The following is a 16,209-nucleotide window of genomic DNA, read 5'->3' as shown; positions in this document are numbered from 1 at the left end:
GTGGGTTGTTGGTGTGCAGAACAAACTGTAGAGATTTTTCTGGCTGGGTTTATATCCTTCTTTGTGTTTAGTGAGAACAGCATCATCGCTTTTAGTGAAATCCAAAAGAAAACCAACGCAGAAGATGAGACAAGAGATGAGAACAGAAGGAGTGAGGGAAAATATTGATTTAGGAATTTTGATTTGACGCCCAAAGAAGGCTTTGCTTCGATCGCTATGTCAAAAAAGTACATACAACCACACATTTTTTTTAAAAAAAAAATTATCAAACAAGGGCTTTTAAAACCTGCAATCAGACTCCAGTTAACATTTTTAATTTTGCATGACGAAATCCCATTTTCACAGCTTGTGAGCACTCTGCTCAAACACAGGAACTGATTAAAATATGCAGAACCCCAGAAACAATGAATCACTTTGGAAATCAGTCTTTATGTGCAATCATTTCTTGTGTAAAGACACTTTCAATAAAGACACGAGCTCCAACCTGCTGCACAATGCTTTCATTTCATTCATTCATTTTCTTCAATGAGAACTTATGCAATGCTGGACTCTGGTGGCCAATAGAAGAACAAGCGTGTTGCAGCAAAGGTGCTGCCTTTAGAAGTGCAATCCAAATGTTTTTTTTCCCAAGGTAAATTAATTAATTTAATTTTAAAAGGGATGGTTTGAAACACAGATCAGAGATCTAATTTATCTATTTTTCTAGTCTATCCTAAAGGTCAGGATTTTGAGAGTTTTTTTATTTATATTTTTATTTTTGAGTGGCTCTGTCTTATTTGTGCAAAATTAAATGAATGACTAAACAAACATAACAAATTATAAAATTTAAAATCAAATACAAATAAATAAATATAAGTGGAAATAAAATACGAAAGTTAATATAGAAATATGTCCAATATGTCCAAAAAGTAAATAGAGATGATAAATAAAAATGGAAGTAATAAAGAAAATACAAATATTATTGTATTTTATACATTAAAAAAAAAGAGAAAATTGTTTTTATTTTGCTTTTATTTTTTTATTTTTTATTATTTTAGCAGGTTTGGTCCTCCATAGATCACTACTGGTGCCTTTCAAATCCCCTTTTCCCTGTTTATTCCCTCACTCCTTAAAAAACAACACATCAGATAATAGAAACGGGATCATTAGTACCTGAATTATGCATAAAAGAGGAAACCTGGCTCAAATAAAACAAAAAAGGACGTAGCATGTAAAATGAATGTAAAATCTGACACATTATTCTAAATATATACTTAAATCAAGATACATATTACCATTATAATAATAACGGTGTACGGACAGTTTTAATTCCTCGTCTAGAGCGATATCATCACCTTATTTGATTATTAAATAAATAAATAATTTGAATTTTGAATTTTAATTACTTTATTAATCCCTGAAGGGAAATTACATTGCACTCGGTTAATTTTAGGGACATGCTTCTCACATGTTGATGAAGAAAACACTGAAGTACATTTAATGAAAAACGAGTCTTTGTATTATTATCCTGTGAGTTCCAGTCAGTGAAACAGGCCCATCCCATAACCTGACGCAGTGCAACCAGTTCAACCTTAAACTTTTATTTTGGGAAATATCCACACAGTTTACTACATATACAAACAAACATATACAAACAAACATACTGATACATTGATCACTATTTGTTAATCAGGCTTTGAATAATTAATTGATTTTGGTTCAATTTGGTGTTTGAGGTTAAGTTATGGAAAATAAATAAATAAATAAAAATCCTGAAAGCAAATTATTAAAAAAAATATTTAAGACCAGCAAAACTAAAAAAAATAGGTTTTAAAGTAACAAATAAAAGTTGCTCCACACACAGTCATGTTACGAAGAGTATAATACATTATGTAGGCATTTTCAAAACTGTTAAATACACATAGGCCTTAATTTTTTTGTTTAAGAAAACTTGCACCTAAAACTGATTAGCAAATTAGAGAGCATCACAGAAAGCTGTTGCATATGAAGTTTTTTATATACCAACACCACAAAAATAAACCCTTGGTGTATTGGCACATCATTATTTTTTTTATTCATGCTTTAAAAAGGATGATAGTCAACACTGCTTTTAAGATATTCATGTATAACTTTTAGTGAACCTTTACATTGCAGGTCCATGGGCTGCTCTTCTGCGTGGGAATAAAGACTATGTTATATTTAGTTTAGTTTTACTTTAATGTTCCTTTTATAGTTTACAAATTTAACACACTTGACAGGGTCATCAGGTATTTGAAATGTGCATTTTTTTAAAGACTATAGTATGGGGGCCCGATTGTAAGGTTCCGCATTTTAAAATAAACAGCAACTTTTTGCAACATTTAGCAGCAAACCGCTAAATGTTAAATCTAAATATAAATGTTAACTCTAAATCTAAATGTTAAATCTAAATCGAAATGTTAAATATTAAATCTTAATGTTAAACCTAAATGTTAAATCTAAATCGAAATGTTAAATCTTAATCTAAATGTTAAATGTAAATCTTAAATGCTTGATTTTGAACATTTAGGTACAGATTTAACATTTAGATTTAACATTGTTATTACATTTTTAAGAGAAAAGTAAACAAATTTCGCAAATATTGCTGTAAATCTGGTCAAAAGTAACGTGAAAAATTTATCAAACGTCGTTTGTTTGCTAAATGTTGCAAAACGTTTACAATCGGCACCCCACAGTATAGAAACAAGAGGTATTGAAATTCGACTCTTGTCACGTTCGGTTATCATAGAAATATCTACAACGAAGAAACATCAAAGTGAGCCGTATACAAGACCTAAACAGCAGCTTTCCGCCAACAAATATTTCAGGAAGGCTGAAGGTTTCTATAACACTGTCTCACACACACACATACACACACACACACACACACACAAACACACACACACGTGTTACAATTACTAAGGATTTTCCCTCCAATGTGCAGTTGAAATGAGTTCAATAATGATGACACAGGCAGACTTGCAGAAAAAGTGTCCTTGTCCGCACTCAGATATAAATCCCCACAGATAAAGTTGTTTGTGTGCAATGGATCTGCTGGTTTTATGTCAGTTCTCGGTCTCCTTCTCCACCATAAAGGTAGTTATTGGTTCCGGCTGGTTGAACGTACTCCTCTGTCTTGTCCCAGTCTGAGACCCAGCCGCCCCCACCTCCGTTTGGATCGGAGGCCTGGTTCATGGCTCCGTACCCACCTCCACCACTTGTACGATACAGTTCCTCTGTTTCATTCGCAAGCTCATCTTCATCGAGGATGCCACATTTTTCATCACTCAGCTGTTCGGGTTCGGCCCAAACTTGTTTCTCTCCAGATGCAAAGAGACCTTAAGAACCAACACAACCCAAATTATTCAATGTAGCACCAAAATGCACTCAGTTTTTAGCTATTACTCATTCTTTCTATAGCATTTTTTAAGAAACACATCCTTTCATATGACTGAACTACCAAGACAAATTCCTTGTACTGTCCTTAAAACTGTACATGGCCATTAAAAACATTTCTGATTCTGATTTCTGAACACATTAATAAGATGTTTAAATGGATTATACACACCATAGAATATGACACCTCCATAATGGACAAGTGAGGCAATAAGAAACACGCCTTGCCACTCCTCCCGGGTCTAGAGAGGGAGACGAGATGGTAAATGGTAAAGAAGAAGAAGCTATACGTAATGTTCCAGCTGTTTAATCTGACTTCTGATCTGAAGTTCCCATGGCAATTGTGTAAATTTACCATCTAAATGCAGGGTTAACACAGACACACACACACACACACATTTACTTCAATGATTAATTGCATCATCAATGTACCAAAAGATTCATGTTTTCTGACTCCAGGAGGGAATAGTGACCCAGCATATACTGTATTTGTACTCATAATGATTAATTATTTCAAACCCACATAACAACAGCAGACGAATGCAAAACGTCAAACACAATGTAGTAAAATTCAGCTTCATGCCATGATTTTTATTGCGTAAATATCATCATGTGTTCTATTGATAATATTCTCACCTTGTGCTTCGTCATGGCGCCGACTATAAGTGGGCAGACCATACCAGACAATGTGCCGACCCCATTGGAGATACCCATAAGGATGCTAGCATATCGTGGTGCAATGTCCAAGTGATTGACATTAAATCCTATTGATGAAAAAAGAACATTGTTTTAAAACCATATTCCCCTTTACAGTATATGAAGATCTAATCATGTATATAAGCAAGATTGTCTCTTACCTGAAATAGCAAAACCTGAGAAACCTACAGCCAAAACCAGGAATGTGATAGCAACACCTTTGGTGTGTGAGAAACCAACCACCAACAGCAGAGTCGCCTCCATCCCAAAACCTGTAACACCCCACGGCAGGTTTTATACATGAAGGCACAATACAGAGGCTTGGATCAATTAGGTAAAATTTACTTTTGGTTTTTCTACCTTTAAAAATGCAGCAAACTTAAACTTATTGATTAACTCAAACTAAAGCTTACTATATTCATTAGGGTTTGGGCTTGGTTTTAATAACAGCATCCATTCGTACCTCCACAGTTCATGAGCTTCCTGACATTGGTGGTGGTCATGATTTGGTTTGAGCGTAGATAATCTGCAATCTGACCCCCGATGGGCACAATGATGGTCATAACCAGATGGGGGAGTGCAGACACTATGCCCACCTACATGAGAGAAAGACGGAGAGAGGTTTATTTTTCTCATGCAGTGAAATAAGATAATTGGACGGAACCCGACTACAGTGAGGGTTTTCTTACCTTACTGATCTCAAACCCAAACACCTCCTCAAAATAAGCAGGTTGGCTGATGAGGAGCAGGTAGAAGGTCCAGCTCCTGCAGAAATTGGCCACAATGATGGCGTATACTGGCATTGAGGTAAAGAAGGCTCTCCAAGGTGTGTTGAACTTCTACAAGACAGAATTGGAAAAACAATAATTGAATTAACATGTTAAAACAATGGATTAATTACATGTGCAGAAAAGGAGATGTGCAGCTGTAGAACATACACATTATAGAAACTCCACAGTCAGGAGTTCCTCAGGGCTCTATTCTAGGTCCAATATATATATATAAACATCCTACTACTTGATCTGGAAAAAAGACTTCATTTACATTAATGACAAAAATTCAACTACTGTAATAAACACAGGACTTTAAGTTTCCAAAAAAAAAATGTTAAAAACTTTAGTTTTCAAAAAAAAAAAAAAAAAAAATCTTAGCACTAACGTGAAGCATATTATTAATCAGATTTGGTTCTGACTTGTTGCACAATTACCCTAGCTTTGAAATTGTAAAAGAAAACAAACAAACTACCCTGTCAGTTGTAAAAATGCCTCTTAAAATGCATTTTTACATCACTTGACTTCTTATTTAATTTAAAAGCTCATATCTGCAATGTGTGTTGTGCATTACTTTGACCAACATAGTTTGATTTACACGTGCATTTAAATGAATTAGACTTCATTTGAGCTCTTTGATTTAGAAAAAATTGGCAAAAAAAAGACAAACTAAACAGCACATTGAAGCAAGTGAAGAAAAAACAACACTAAGATAGAAAGTGATTCAAGGAATTTAGACTCATCTGCTGCAAACTGACCGTCACTGTGTGTTGGGCTGATTCGCCGATGCTCTCCTCGATGTATTTCCTCTCCTCTTCAGTGATGCTGGGGTGAGCTGCTGGACTCTCATATGACACCAGGATCCAGAAGCAATACCACATGATACCAAATGTTCCTTCATGGAGGGGGGGATGGATAAAAAACAGACAACGATAAGTATAATCTTAGCTGGAAATATATGAAGGGGGTTGAATTAGCAATTATAAGAAGGGCTGCAAAAATCTGTTACGTTTACAAATATTAACAACATAAAATTCTCTTCATCTCAGACTTTGAGTATCTCAGACCGTATACGTAGAAGACAGATGACCATCCAGAGTATTGGACAAGGATTCCAGCTAAAGGCATGGCGATCACAGCACCAGCATAAGAACCTAATGAGAGTAACAACATGTTAAGGGTGAAAATGCTTTTCAATGGTATTGTGATATATAATGTAACATCAATACATTTACAGTTAACTGTTTCATCAATAAGCGTTAGAAAAAGTATCAAACTCATGGCATGACAGGTAAAAAAACAATGCTTCGGTTTGCAAAAAAAAAAAAAAAACATCATTGTGCAATTGTTGCATTTTTTCAACAAAAAAACAATACATTGTGAATTTCTAGGGAGTTTAAATAATTTGATGTATTGCCGACACGGGACACTTTTGTCACCGTGGGGGCCACAAACATGTGATGGTCTGATCTGAGAGCAATATTTTGTATATATTCCTGTCATTTACGTGTATTTGTTACTTTTTTTGGTGTTTTTAGATAATCTGGTGTTCTTTGAAGCCCTCTTGTGTATATGTGTTGTACTTTAGTGTTTTCTTTAATTTTGTATAGTTTTAGGTCATTTTGAAAATTTCTTCTTTTGTGATTTTGTGCGTTTACTCTGCGGGCCGCACAAAATTAGAACGAGGGCTGCAGGTTGCCTATGTCTGATATGTTATTTTGCTCTTTATATTGCTCTTTACAAAAGCTTAGCAGCTCTATAAACGCAGGTGTCTTTTGCATCAGTTGCTGATACTTATTCCATAAAAATGCTGAGTGGGCAAAGTGAACATGAGCTCACCACAAAATGCTGTCGTGGCTAAGCGACTTCTCTCCAGTGGTGGGGCCCATTTCGCCCAAATACCGTGACACGCAGGATATGAAACACCCTGAGGAGTTGTAGAAAACACAATCTTGTGTATTAACAGACAGCACGTTCACTGTATTTAAGATGAACAAAACAAAAAAAGATTCATCTACCTCTACCAGTCCTTGAAACACCCTGACGATGATGACACAGCCAAAGTGCATCCTCGCTGCTGTTGGGATCAGCATGTTTAGGCATGATGTGGCCACTATGGCAAAGCCAAAAACTCTACAAGAGACAACAAGCAGAAGGAAAAAGTAGTTACATCTCAACATTCCCAAATTAGGAGCACAGAGATTGTTTCACGTTGTGTTTGTTTTCACAAACCTGTTTGCTGCAAACTTTTGGCAGATAAACCCTCCTGGAATCTGAGTGACGATGTATCCCCAGAAGAACGAGCCATGAATCATTCCCACCGTTTCTGGATCCCAGTCGAACTGGGCTTTCTGAAGAGAGGTAGCAGGGAAACGTAATAATTAATGATTACAAGGAAGGGATTTACCTTAACATTGAACACAGGGTGGAATTATAGAACAAGGGAAAACACTTTATGTCAATTCAACGATTCCATTAAAGTTTATCTTTATCAGAATAGAAGAGAAGACACCAGCGGTGGACTGACCATCTGGCATACCGTGCATCGTCCCGGTGGCCCGTCGATGATGGTCAATTCAAAGTGGGCCACTACGTTTTTTTTTTTTTTTTTGTTTTTTTTTTGACGAGTTAGTGGAGGCAGACATGGTAACAGGTGGCCAAAAATTGCCCAACAGTGGCAAAAACAAGGCAAGAAAATAGTGTAAAATGACTAAAATAGGCCAAAAGCAGTCATAAATGGCAAAAGATTTGGGCAGGAACTAGCAGGTATGTAAAGGGTAGCGTAAATGGGCAAAATGTGGAAAACAACAGTAAAAAAAAAGGGCAAAAATGTGCAACAAAAACTGGCAAAAGGTAGGAGGAAAAAGGAAACAAGTTGTATTTATTGGGCAAAAGTTAGCTTATTTGGATGAAAAGTGGCCAAAAAAATTAAAGAAAGGAGAAGAAATCGATAAAAGTGTCAAAAAGAACTTGCAAAAATTGACAAAAAATAGGGAAAAACTGATATTTATTGGCAAAAGGAAGCTGAAGTCTGAGAAAAGTGTCAGAATGTTTTGTAAAGGGGCAAAAAATTGGAAAAAAGAAAGTTGCAAAATGGTCAAAGGAAATAGGTAAAAAGAGGTTAAACATTCCCCCCTTTGAAGAATTTCTGGGGGATTAATACAGTAATTAAATTTAAGACATTAAGGACCACATGATAGAAAATGCCAGGGCTGAATTTTTGCCCCAGACCACCCCTGGAAGACACTCTTTGTCTAGATTTGCTTCCTTCTTGTCCTTCTGTGTGGCTCACAGAAACTATCAGCACTCACCACAATGACCTCCTTGTTGTCTCTGTAGGTGGTGTGGCTGTTCACCATGCTTACGATGGCCACTCCGAGGTTACATCGGATACCGAAGGAGATGCAGAACCCAATGCCGGACAGGATTGCGATGATGTAGCGTCTTGGCAAGCCGAAGCAGGTGCAGTCCACCACTGGCATCTCCTTCTCCTCCACCAGCTCCGGCCGGCCTTCTGCCGACAGCTCGATGGTCTCACCATTCTCCTGCTTTTTCTCGAGAGCCCTGAGGAGCAAAAAGACAAAAAGCCTGCTCAAAAACGGCAATGTCCTGCAATTCAGTCACATCGTTGTGAGGAGAACGTAAACCTGTTTTGTTTAAAGTCAGTTAACCTTTTGATTTGTTGCTGCAACCATTCCTTTCTTATTAAGAACACGCTCACATACTGTAGCTGCAAACAGTTGTAGTGTTTGTTGAGATTTTTATGATAAAGCGTAATCCACAGTGCGAATGATCAAGTCAAGCCAAGCAGGATAAAAATGTCAAGACGTTCAAACACTTTTTCTTGCTGTCATTTTAATTCATAACTTCACTCCTCCGACAGCTATCTGGGACTTCTGGTATTCCTGATGTTTCTATGAATTTGACAAGTGTTTACACTAACTGTTTCCTTCACCTTGAGGCTAACTTCTCTGAGAAACAATGACCTCTGTGAGCATTCAGAGCAACAAAAAAAAAAAAAAACTGAGCATCAAATATGTATCTACATGCAGCAGCATCTATTAAACATGCACTGCGGTCTGAGTTCTTGAAAGAAGGAGTGATGCAGAATCAGCTCTGTGTTAACATGTCTCCGCTAAGGTCAGCCTTCAGCTTTCATTCTAAAGGTCAAACTAAATGTAATTGTATGAAACTGCTTCTATCTAAAGGTAGATTAAGCTTAGTTTTAGTCTAAAAATTTTGGTTTAAGCCTTTATTTTTTAGTTTTAGACCAAACTCATTATAACTTTATTTTAATTAATCTTCAACAAATTCAATCTTAACCAAATTATTATCTATTTCCATTTAAAAAATTGTATTATTCCACCAAAAACCAAGCCACCTTACTTCTGATTGACTTAACATCCTGTCATACCTTTTTTATTTACTTACACCAACTATAAAAGTTGTTGGACGGACTTTGTTCTGATTATTTTCAGTTATTATAAAGGTTTTTTGTTTTGTTTTATTTTTTTTTTGACAAAACATCTCAATCAATTATATCAAAATCTTGTCTGCAATTAGTTTTAGTGATATTTAGTCCAATTCAAAATTGTTCTTAACAAAAACTATTGACTACAAGTCAATAAAAGCTGGATTTAATATGAAGTCTTTAGTCAAACTTAATTAAATCTAAGCCAAAGGAAGCATTATGAACTGCCACAGTTATTCAAACAGCTACGCCTCCTTTTAAGAGATAACGTAAATAAATACAGATGACACCAGTGATAATCCTGTTACAGTGATCATACAGATGCTTAATCAGTGCATCTTCATTTAGGTACATCTGTTTAACTCTTTATTTTGGACTTTACTGAAATCAAACCTCCAGCTGTAAGCACATTGAAAAATAAAAGCTTCCCGTATAAAACATACAAGCTCTGTTAGTTACTGTAAGCTGGGGTTCAAACAATCTTCAACTCTGTTCAAGTATTAATGATTTGTACTGTTCAATTATTTATATCTCTGGCTCTCTTGGTCTATTTTAGTCTGTCTCTTCATTCTTCCTGTCTCCTCTGCATCTTTAACCCTGCCTTTTACCGGCAGTTCCCCTGACTCACTCTCACCATTCTCAACATTTTTTCCTCTGTTTTAACACCAATTTATTTCCCTGTACCCAGAGGATCAGCCTTTGCTTGTTTTTTCACATGTTTTCTAATGTATCAGTAGTGGTGACTTTTCATGACTGACCCCGAGTTAAGGAAAATCCTTTTTAATCCTCACAAGCTTCCTGACCTTCTTCTACCCACTGTCATTACCACAGCACAATGAAAGAAACTAGACGACATTTATACATTTTAAAGACGTGTTATTTAGCTACACTGTTCAACCCAGCAAGTGTAGGCATGCGTCTCTGGAGTATAGAATTTGAACTTCAAGGACAAATGTCGGGACAGTTCAGCGCGTTGTTTCAGAGTGGAGTCAAGAGGATGGAGTCATTGATTGGTTTGGAGGGAGTCAAATAACTGGTCGGGATTGTTTGGAAGGCTGAAACACTCATTGACGACAAAAGCAAGACTTCCTGTGTGGAAAAATCTATTTATTATGGACATTTTTTTTTTAGTTGACAAAAATTGTCATAAAATAATGAATTTCTGTGAATATTTACTTTTAAAAAAAATAGTACAACATGCCATGGTAAGGTTTCAATTATTCAGACAAACATTTTTTTGAGGATTTTTTACTTTTATCTTCTGCCAACTGTCAGTCTTCCTCAGAGGCGTCTGCTGATCGCTTTGATGTGTCCTTGTGAGTTTTTTTGGGGGGGCGTGGCCCATTTCACAGTTCTGCAGAGTCCCAGATGTGGCGGAGTAAAAATGTTCTCTCATCCCAAGTTGGCCACACCAAAGCAGTCAGCAGACGCCTCAGAGGAAGACTGACAGTTGTCAGTCAACGTGTCAGGAGATCAAAGTAAATTTCCTGAGAAAAGTTGTCCGAATAAATGAAACGTTAACATATTGTTCAGAAAAGAAGACAAAATGAACTTGCTGGAATTAAATGGTATAACACATACACATTGTGTGGGATTCATACATTGTTCCCTCCTAGTCTTTAAAAATATGAATTATTATGAATTTCTGATGAGAAAAAGAACATGAAGAAGATAAGGATGAAACATTTAGTGGTTTATTGGATGGATGGATGGATGAGTGGGTGGATGGTGACCATCTCCCTGTTTTTCTGTCTTAATCAGTGAAATTTAAAAGTTTTCCTGCCAGTCTGGTCTGGGAACTGAAACGGAAAGATCTGAACACTATTGCTCGTAAACACGATTATAAATGGTAATAACTAGAAATTATTTTAGAAAATGTGCTACTGATTTCTGTTCCTGTAATCCATCAGTGAAAAAAAAAAAAAAAAAAAATAAGAAGACAAAGCGCTGATAACTGAGAACTTTTTCTCTTGCGTGCTGGATCGTGCGCCTTTTACGCACAGACGAACACGGAACACCTGAGCGGAAATAAAAGCTTATACAGGCCGGGCTCTCACTCAGAGGTGGGAGTGTGTAATCCTGGATGTTGGTGTGCAGAGGGGGAGGGGGCACGATGGGGAGCTATCAGGCTACTTAACAGGAGAGAGGGAGGAGACCTGCAGGTGTACAGAGCGCAGGGATTTACATGGGCCGACAGCTTGGAAGGGTGGAGGCTATTTCTGGAGAGGATTTAAGTGTTTAGGCGCTGGATCAAATCCCGAGAGAAAGAAAGGGAAGTGCATCTACTCTTAGATCAATAGCCAGGCCTCTGTTTATAACATCAGGCACTGTTTCCAGCTGTGGCGGGGTTTTATTGCAATTTTATGGACAACAAGGATGAAGGAATTTGACAACTTCTCCACTTGCATCAAGTGAAATTCATGGTTATTTTTGAAGAACCTGATTAGAAGTTGTCACAGTGACAGATGTGATATACTAAATTAAACCACATTCAAATTGATTATATGATGAAAAATAAAAACATGCTCCATCACTACATCTTGATAAACTCTTTGTATAAACTGAGGTTTATTTTTTACTGAGGTAAACTGTTAGAATGGAGTATTTTCTCCCCACTTTGTTGGGTTTTTTCTTTTTTATTACAAATTTTATATTTTGAGCGCTTTGAGATGACTTTTGTTGTAATTAGCGCTATATAAATAAAGTTGAATTGAATTGAGGTGGAGCTTGTGATGGGACAGTATATACTGCAGGGGAGATCTAAAAAAAGAGTCTGCATAAATCGATCACTAGTTTCATATTTCATGCCTGTGAAACAGTTTGGTCTAAAAGTGAAATCTAACTCTTGGGTTTTTTGTGTGTTTTGTTTTTTGTGGGGGTGGGGGGGGGGGGACAGGTTTTGGGGCACGTGAAGGTGTAATTCACTTATCAGTGCGTGTGTGAGCGATCAGATTAAATTCAAGCTTCAGGACCTTTCAGTGCAGCTCAGGGGAAACACAAGCAATCGTTGCACACATCACTTAGTCTGCGAGCACTTTGTGTCCTATAAGAAGGAATGATCTAACCATCCTTTCCCCTGTGGTCAGCACAAAAACACAGCTTCACAGCATGAAAACCAACTAATAGACAACTTCAATCTTTTTTTCTTTGATTTCCTGGATTCCTTACAAAGAAGAGAATTATTTGACATACCCATAGATTTTCCCAAGAGTCTGGGCTGCCACAGCCTTAAATCTGTCCGGCCGGATCTCCATCCTCGCGGCTCCAGGACCGGATCCCGGTGCAGAGTGTGCCCTGAGCGCACAGCCGTGCTTCACTCACACATAAAAAACCCCACTTTTCTTGGTTCTCCAAAGTCCTTCAACTCACAGCTTCTGGTGCAGATCTGCAGTCAGCGTGCAGTCACAGTGGTTGATCAAAAACTCGGTGGTCATCAGATGCATGATAAACATCTTCACCAGCGTCCAAAAGGTCCCAAAAGAACTTCTCTACGATCTTTGGAGTGAGAAACGGTCTGAGGAGCGCACAAGGACACTTTGGGCAGAAACCATGGTCAAACAGTGCCTCTGACCGTGGTCCTGAAAACAGATTACTGCCACCTGCGCACTAATCTCTCCGTGTAGTAAGAGGAAGGCATGTCACTTCCTTCTCCGCAAAACCCGGTCGGCGTTTTAAGCAGCGACTATTCTGGGAGCGCACAAGCCTTGAATGGAGAGAATTAGAGTGGACACGGTTTGATGGAGCCATCACAGCCTAAGGAGGGATGGGTAGGTTTATCTATGGGCTGGACTCTCGTTTAACATCACCTTTATGAGCCAAATAGTATTGAAAAAGTATATAAAACTACACCATATATGCCAATACACTCAAACCTCTATCTTTGGAGAAATAAAAATACAGGACAGATGATGATTTTCTTGTTTCTTCATGCGTCCTTTGTTCATAAAGCAGCATTAAAATGACAGCACTTCAATAAGACAAAATGGTTCTTTCAAACAGGAGGTCCGACTTAAGCAGGCGCTTACTTTTATATATGTAACAAAAAAAAGACCACAAATTAACCTTAATGATGGCGGTGAGCTTAAGTCATTGAATAATTTAATTTAACTAATAATTGATGTGATGATGTAGAATCCCAATTCAACAACAATTACTTAAAAAATATATATATATATATATATATATATATATATATATATATATATATATATAGGATTCATTTTTTTTTTTTTCCAAAAAAAAATAAAAAATAACTTCCAGTTCATCCCTCCCAACTCCAACTTGTGTTCATTCAGGTTTTTTCCCACTAGAGGGCAGCCTTTGGTTTTGAAGATGCAGCAATATTGCAACCAATCGTTTCTTTTAAATGTATATACAGTACTGCGTTCAGTTAAAAAAAACAAAAAAAAAAAAAACAAGCAGAACTTTTAAATACATACATATATGTTTTTTCTTTCACATGCACCATTTCGTCTGTTTTGACTTCAGGTCTGCAATAACATAACACTTATCACATATTTCCAAAAACACATCGATTTGTGAATATTTATTCTGATATATTACAACAATGACAGGATATTTGTTAAATGTAACCATATACTTCCACATGTTCTGCCTTTTAAAGCATAGATGAGTCGAGCTCCTCTGTACATTGTGTGGATCCAGTGTAGGCTAAACTGTAGCATGGAATTTTACGCCCAACTCATCTATTTTTGTAAATGCATGAGTTAGGCATAACATCTCAAAATGGCCAAAACATGACTTATGCACGTTCGTTATGAGGGTGACGATACATATGCCTGATTAAAAAGGTGAAATTACTCATTTGTGTGTAGTTTTTTTTTTTTTTTTTTTATAAATATAAAAACAGTTTCTTCATTGTTTAGTAATATTTAAAAAGTTTAAAGGACACTAGAGTTCACTCTAAAGTCAAAGGCAAATAAACGCATGATCTAAATACTGTAGCAAAGTTATTAAAAAAAAAAAAAACAGGTAGAGCTCAAGCACATTTTTTTTTCTTTCTGCAGAAATTTATGATGACACATGGATTCCAGTTTAATGAAACATGTATATATGTAGTATAATCGGCCAAATATGGGTATTCCCGCAGTACAATTTCTCTTTAAAACAAACCGCTTACACATTAAATACATTTAAATTTTTTATTTTTTTTTTAAAGTGGATCCTTTCACTTTTATTTGTTTTGATTTATTTACTATGATTTTATATTAAAACATGTACATTTCTCAAATTCCTGCTAATTCTGCAGGTCAGTGGATGCTGAATTTACTCATTCCCACACACCCTTAAGGCTTTTAACTCAATGTGTGAGAGGTATAAAAAAAAAACTTAAACAAGGCCATGGAGAACATGCAAACTCTATAGTTCTTAATTCAACCCTAGGTCACATGCAGGAGATGTAGGAAAAGAAATCCCACATACAGTTTTACACAAATCATCCATCATGCAGCAATGTAATGAGAGTTTGCTTCAGATGCAGTTCTTCTCCAGGTCCTTGGCTGATATAGTTCTCAAGGAGTGAGAGGAAGAAGAGAGGAAGCGGGGAGGGAAGGGCATGGAGGAGGGAGGAGGGGACAGACTGGGTGGGATAGAGATAATGGATGGAGAATGGGAAAGGGAGCCGTAACCAGCTTTCATTACGTCTAATGCGCTGTGTTGAACCGAGCCGTGGAAAACCACTGGTGGAGGATCAGTGGCATCTGAGGGAGGGTCTTCTGTGCAAACACAACATGTAACAAGTCATTATTATAGTGCTTCCACATGGCAGCACAAAGGTCAAGCGTGCACGGCAACAGGACATGTTCTGTCATGCTCACAATTAATAACGCAGTCTAAATGGCTCTCAGGAGACAAAGGAATCACAAAGACGGGAAGAGAAAAGCTGCTGGGGACATGTTTGTAAAGTAGCATCAAGTCACTTTGTGCCTGGTTGGTCTAATGCAGTCGTTCTTAAACTGGGGTACTTGAACTCCTCTCAGGAGGAACACAGAAACATCATTATAGATTTTTCATGCAGACTTTTTTCTTATCCATCAATAGTCATTTGTGGCACAACTTTTTAAAATGCACCAAAAGGTGAAGTTCAAATTCTAAAACGAGCCAAACATCAGAAATAAGTTCATAAAAAGGCTTCGATCAGTGATTCTCAACTGTGGGTCATGGACCTGTACTTGGTAGGTCGCAGACAGTTGGTCAAAAATAAATACTTAATGTCTCATGTTGGACGTGTCTTTTATTTTGAAATACATTTTTCTTTTGACAGACATGCACTGAAATGCATGTTGCACAGGAAAATATAAAAATTTATGTTTTTTAAAAAAAGATTGTGTGTGTTTTCACAATCTTCAAATTCACAAATTTAGTTTTTGAAAAACTAAATTTGGTTGGTTGAATTCTAAAAAAAAAGTGGGACCCATTGACAAAATGTGGGTCCCAAGGTGAGACCAGTTGAGAACCCCTGGCCTAGATTCAAGGTTAATGTTGGACGAGACACAGGACAGAGTTTAAACGAGCCAGCAGACACAAATAAATAATGTATAACATGACATAAGAAGTCATTTGGTACATGGGGCTATAACGGAATATTAATTTATTTTCCCCAAACGCATCGGTATAAAATAAAAGGTCTGTTAAAATGTACAATTACGTTTTAAATAGCATAAAACCAATGAATTCAATTCTAAATTAAAAAAAATAAAATAAAAAATCTCAGGCTCCAAGTGTAGCTACATTTATGAATTTTAAAACAGTGCCGCACCAAATGTACCATGTGGGTAACAACAAAATACGTAGAAACCCCACTCTGAACTCAAGAAATGGGCTGGGCGTTGATCAGAAATGGTACGACTCAGAACATAC

The 16,209-nt window shown here is 36.8% G+C and overlaps 1 protein-coding gene across 1 annotated transcript; it reads right to left on the bottom strand.

Annotated features, from left to right (window-relative positions):
• Nucleotides 1-2,617: 2,617 nt before the first annotated feature.
• LOC114481298 (vesicular glutamate transporter 1-like) lies at nt 2,618-13,016 on the bottom strand. The gene is made up of 13 exons (XM_028476004.1): nt 12,523-13,016; nt 8,171-8,423; nt 7,092-7,210; nt 6,878-6,992; nt 6,699-6,786; nt 5,927-6,013; nt 5,618-5,754; nt 4,779-4,928; nt 4,553-4,685; nt 4,251-4,361; nt 4,030-4,157; nt 3,566-3,635; nt 2,618-3,335 (listed from the first exon to the last, which is right to left on the bottom strand). The coding sequence occupies exons 1-13, from the start codon at nt 12,582-12,584 to the stop codon at nt 3,058-3,060; spliced, it is 1,731 nt and encodes a 576-aa protein (XP_028331805.1). The 5' UTR covers nt 12,585-13,016; the 3' UTR covers nt 2,618-3,057.
• Between the last annotated feature and the right edge of the window lie 3,193 nt (nt 13,017-16,209).

This window comes from Gouania willdenowi, chromosome 19, assembly GCF_900634775.1.
Source record: "Gouania willdenowi chromosome 19, fGouWil2.1, whole genome shotgun sequence".
In the NCBI taxonomy this organism is placed as follows: domain Eukaryota; kingdom Metazoa; phylum Chordata; class Actinopteri; order Blenniiformes; family Gobiesocidae; genus Gouania; species Gouania willdenowi.
The sequence above is the reverse complement of the archived record's forward strand: the minus strand, read 5'-3'. Positions and strand labels throughout refer to the sequence as shown.

Coding starts and splice junctions, on each gene's coding strand:
- LOC114481298 (XM_028476004.1), bottom strand. CDS start 12,584: ATGGAGATCCGGCCGGACAGATTTAAGGCTGTGGCAGCCCAGACTCTT. Junction 5,755..5,926: donor ATCTGTCTTCTACGTATACG/GTCTGAGATACT, acceptor CCCTCCATGAAG/GAACATTTGGTATCATGTGG. Junction 3,636..4,029: donor GCGCCATGACGAAGCACAAG/GTGAGAATATTA, acceptor CTCCCTCTCTAG/ACCCGGGAGGAGTGGCAAGG.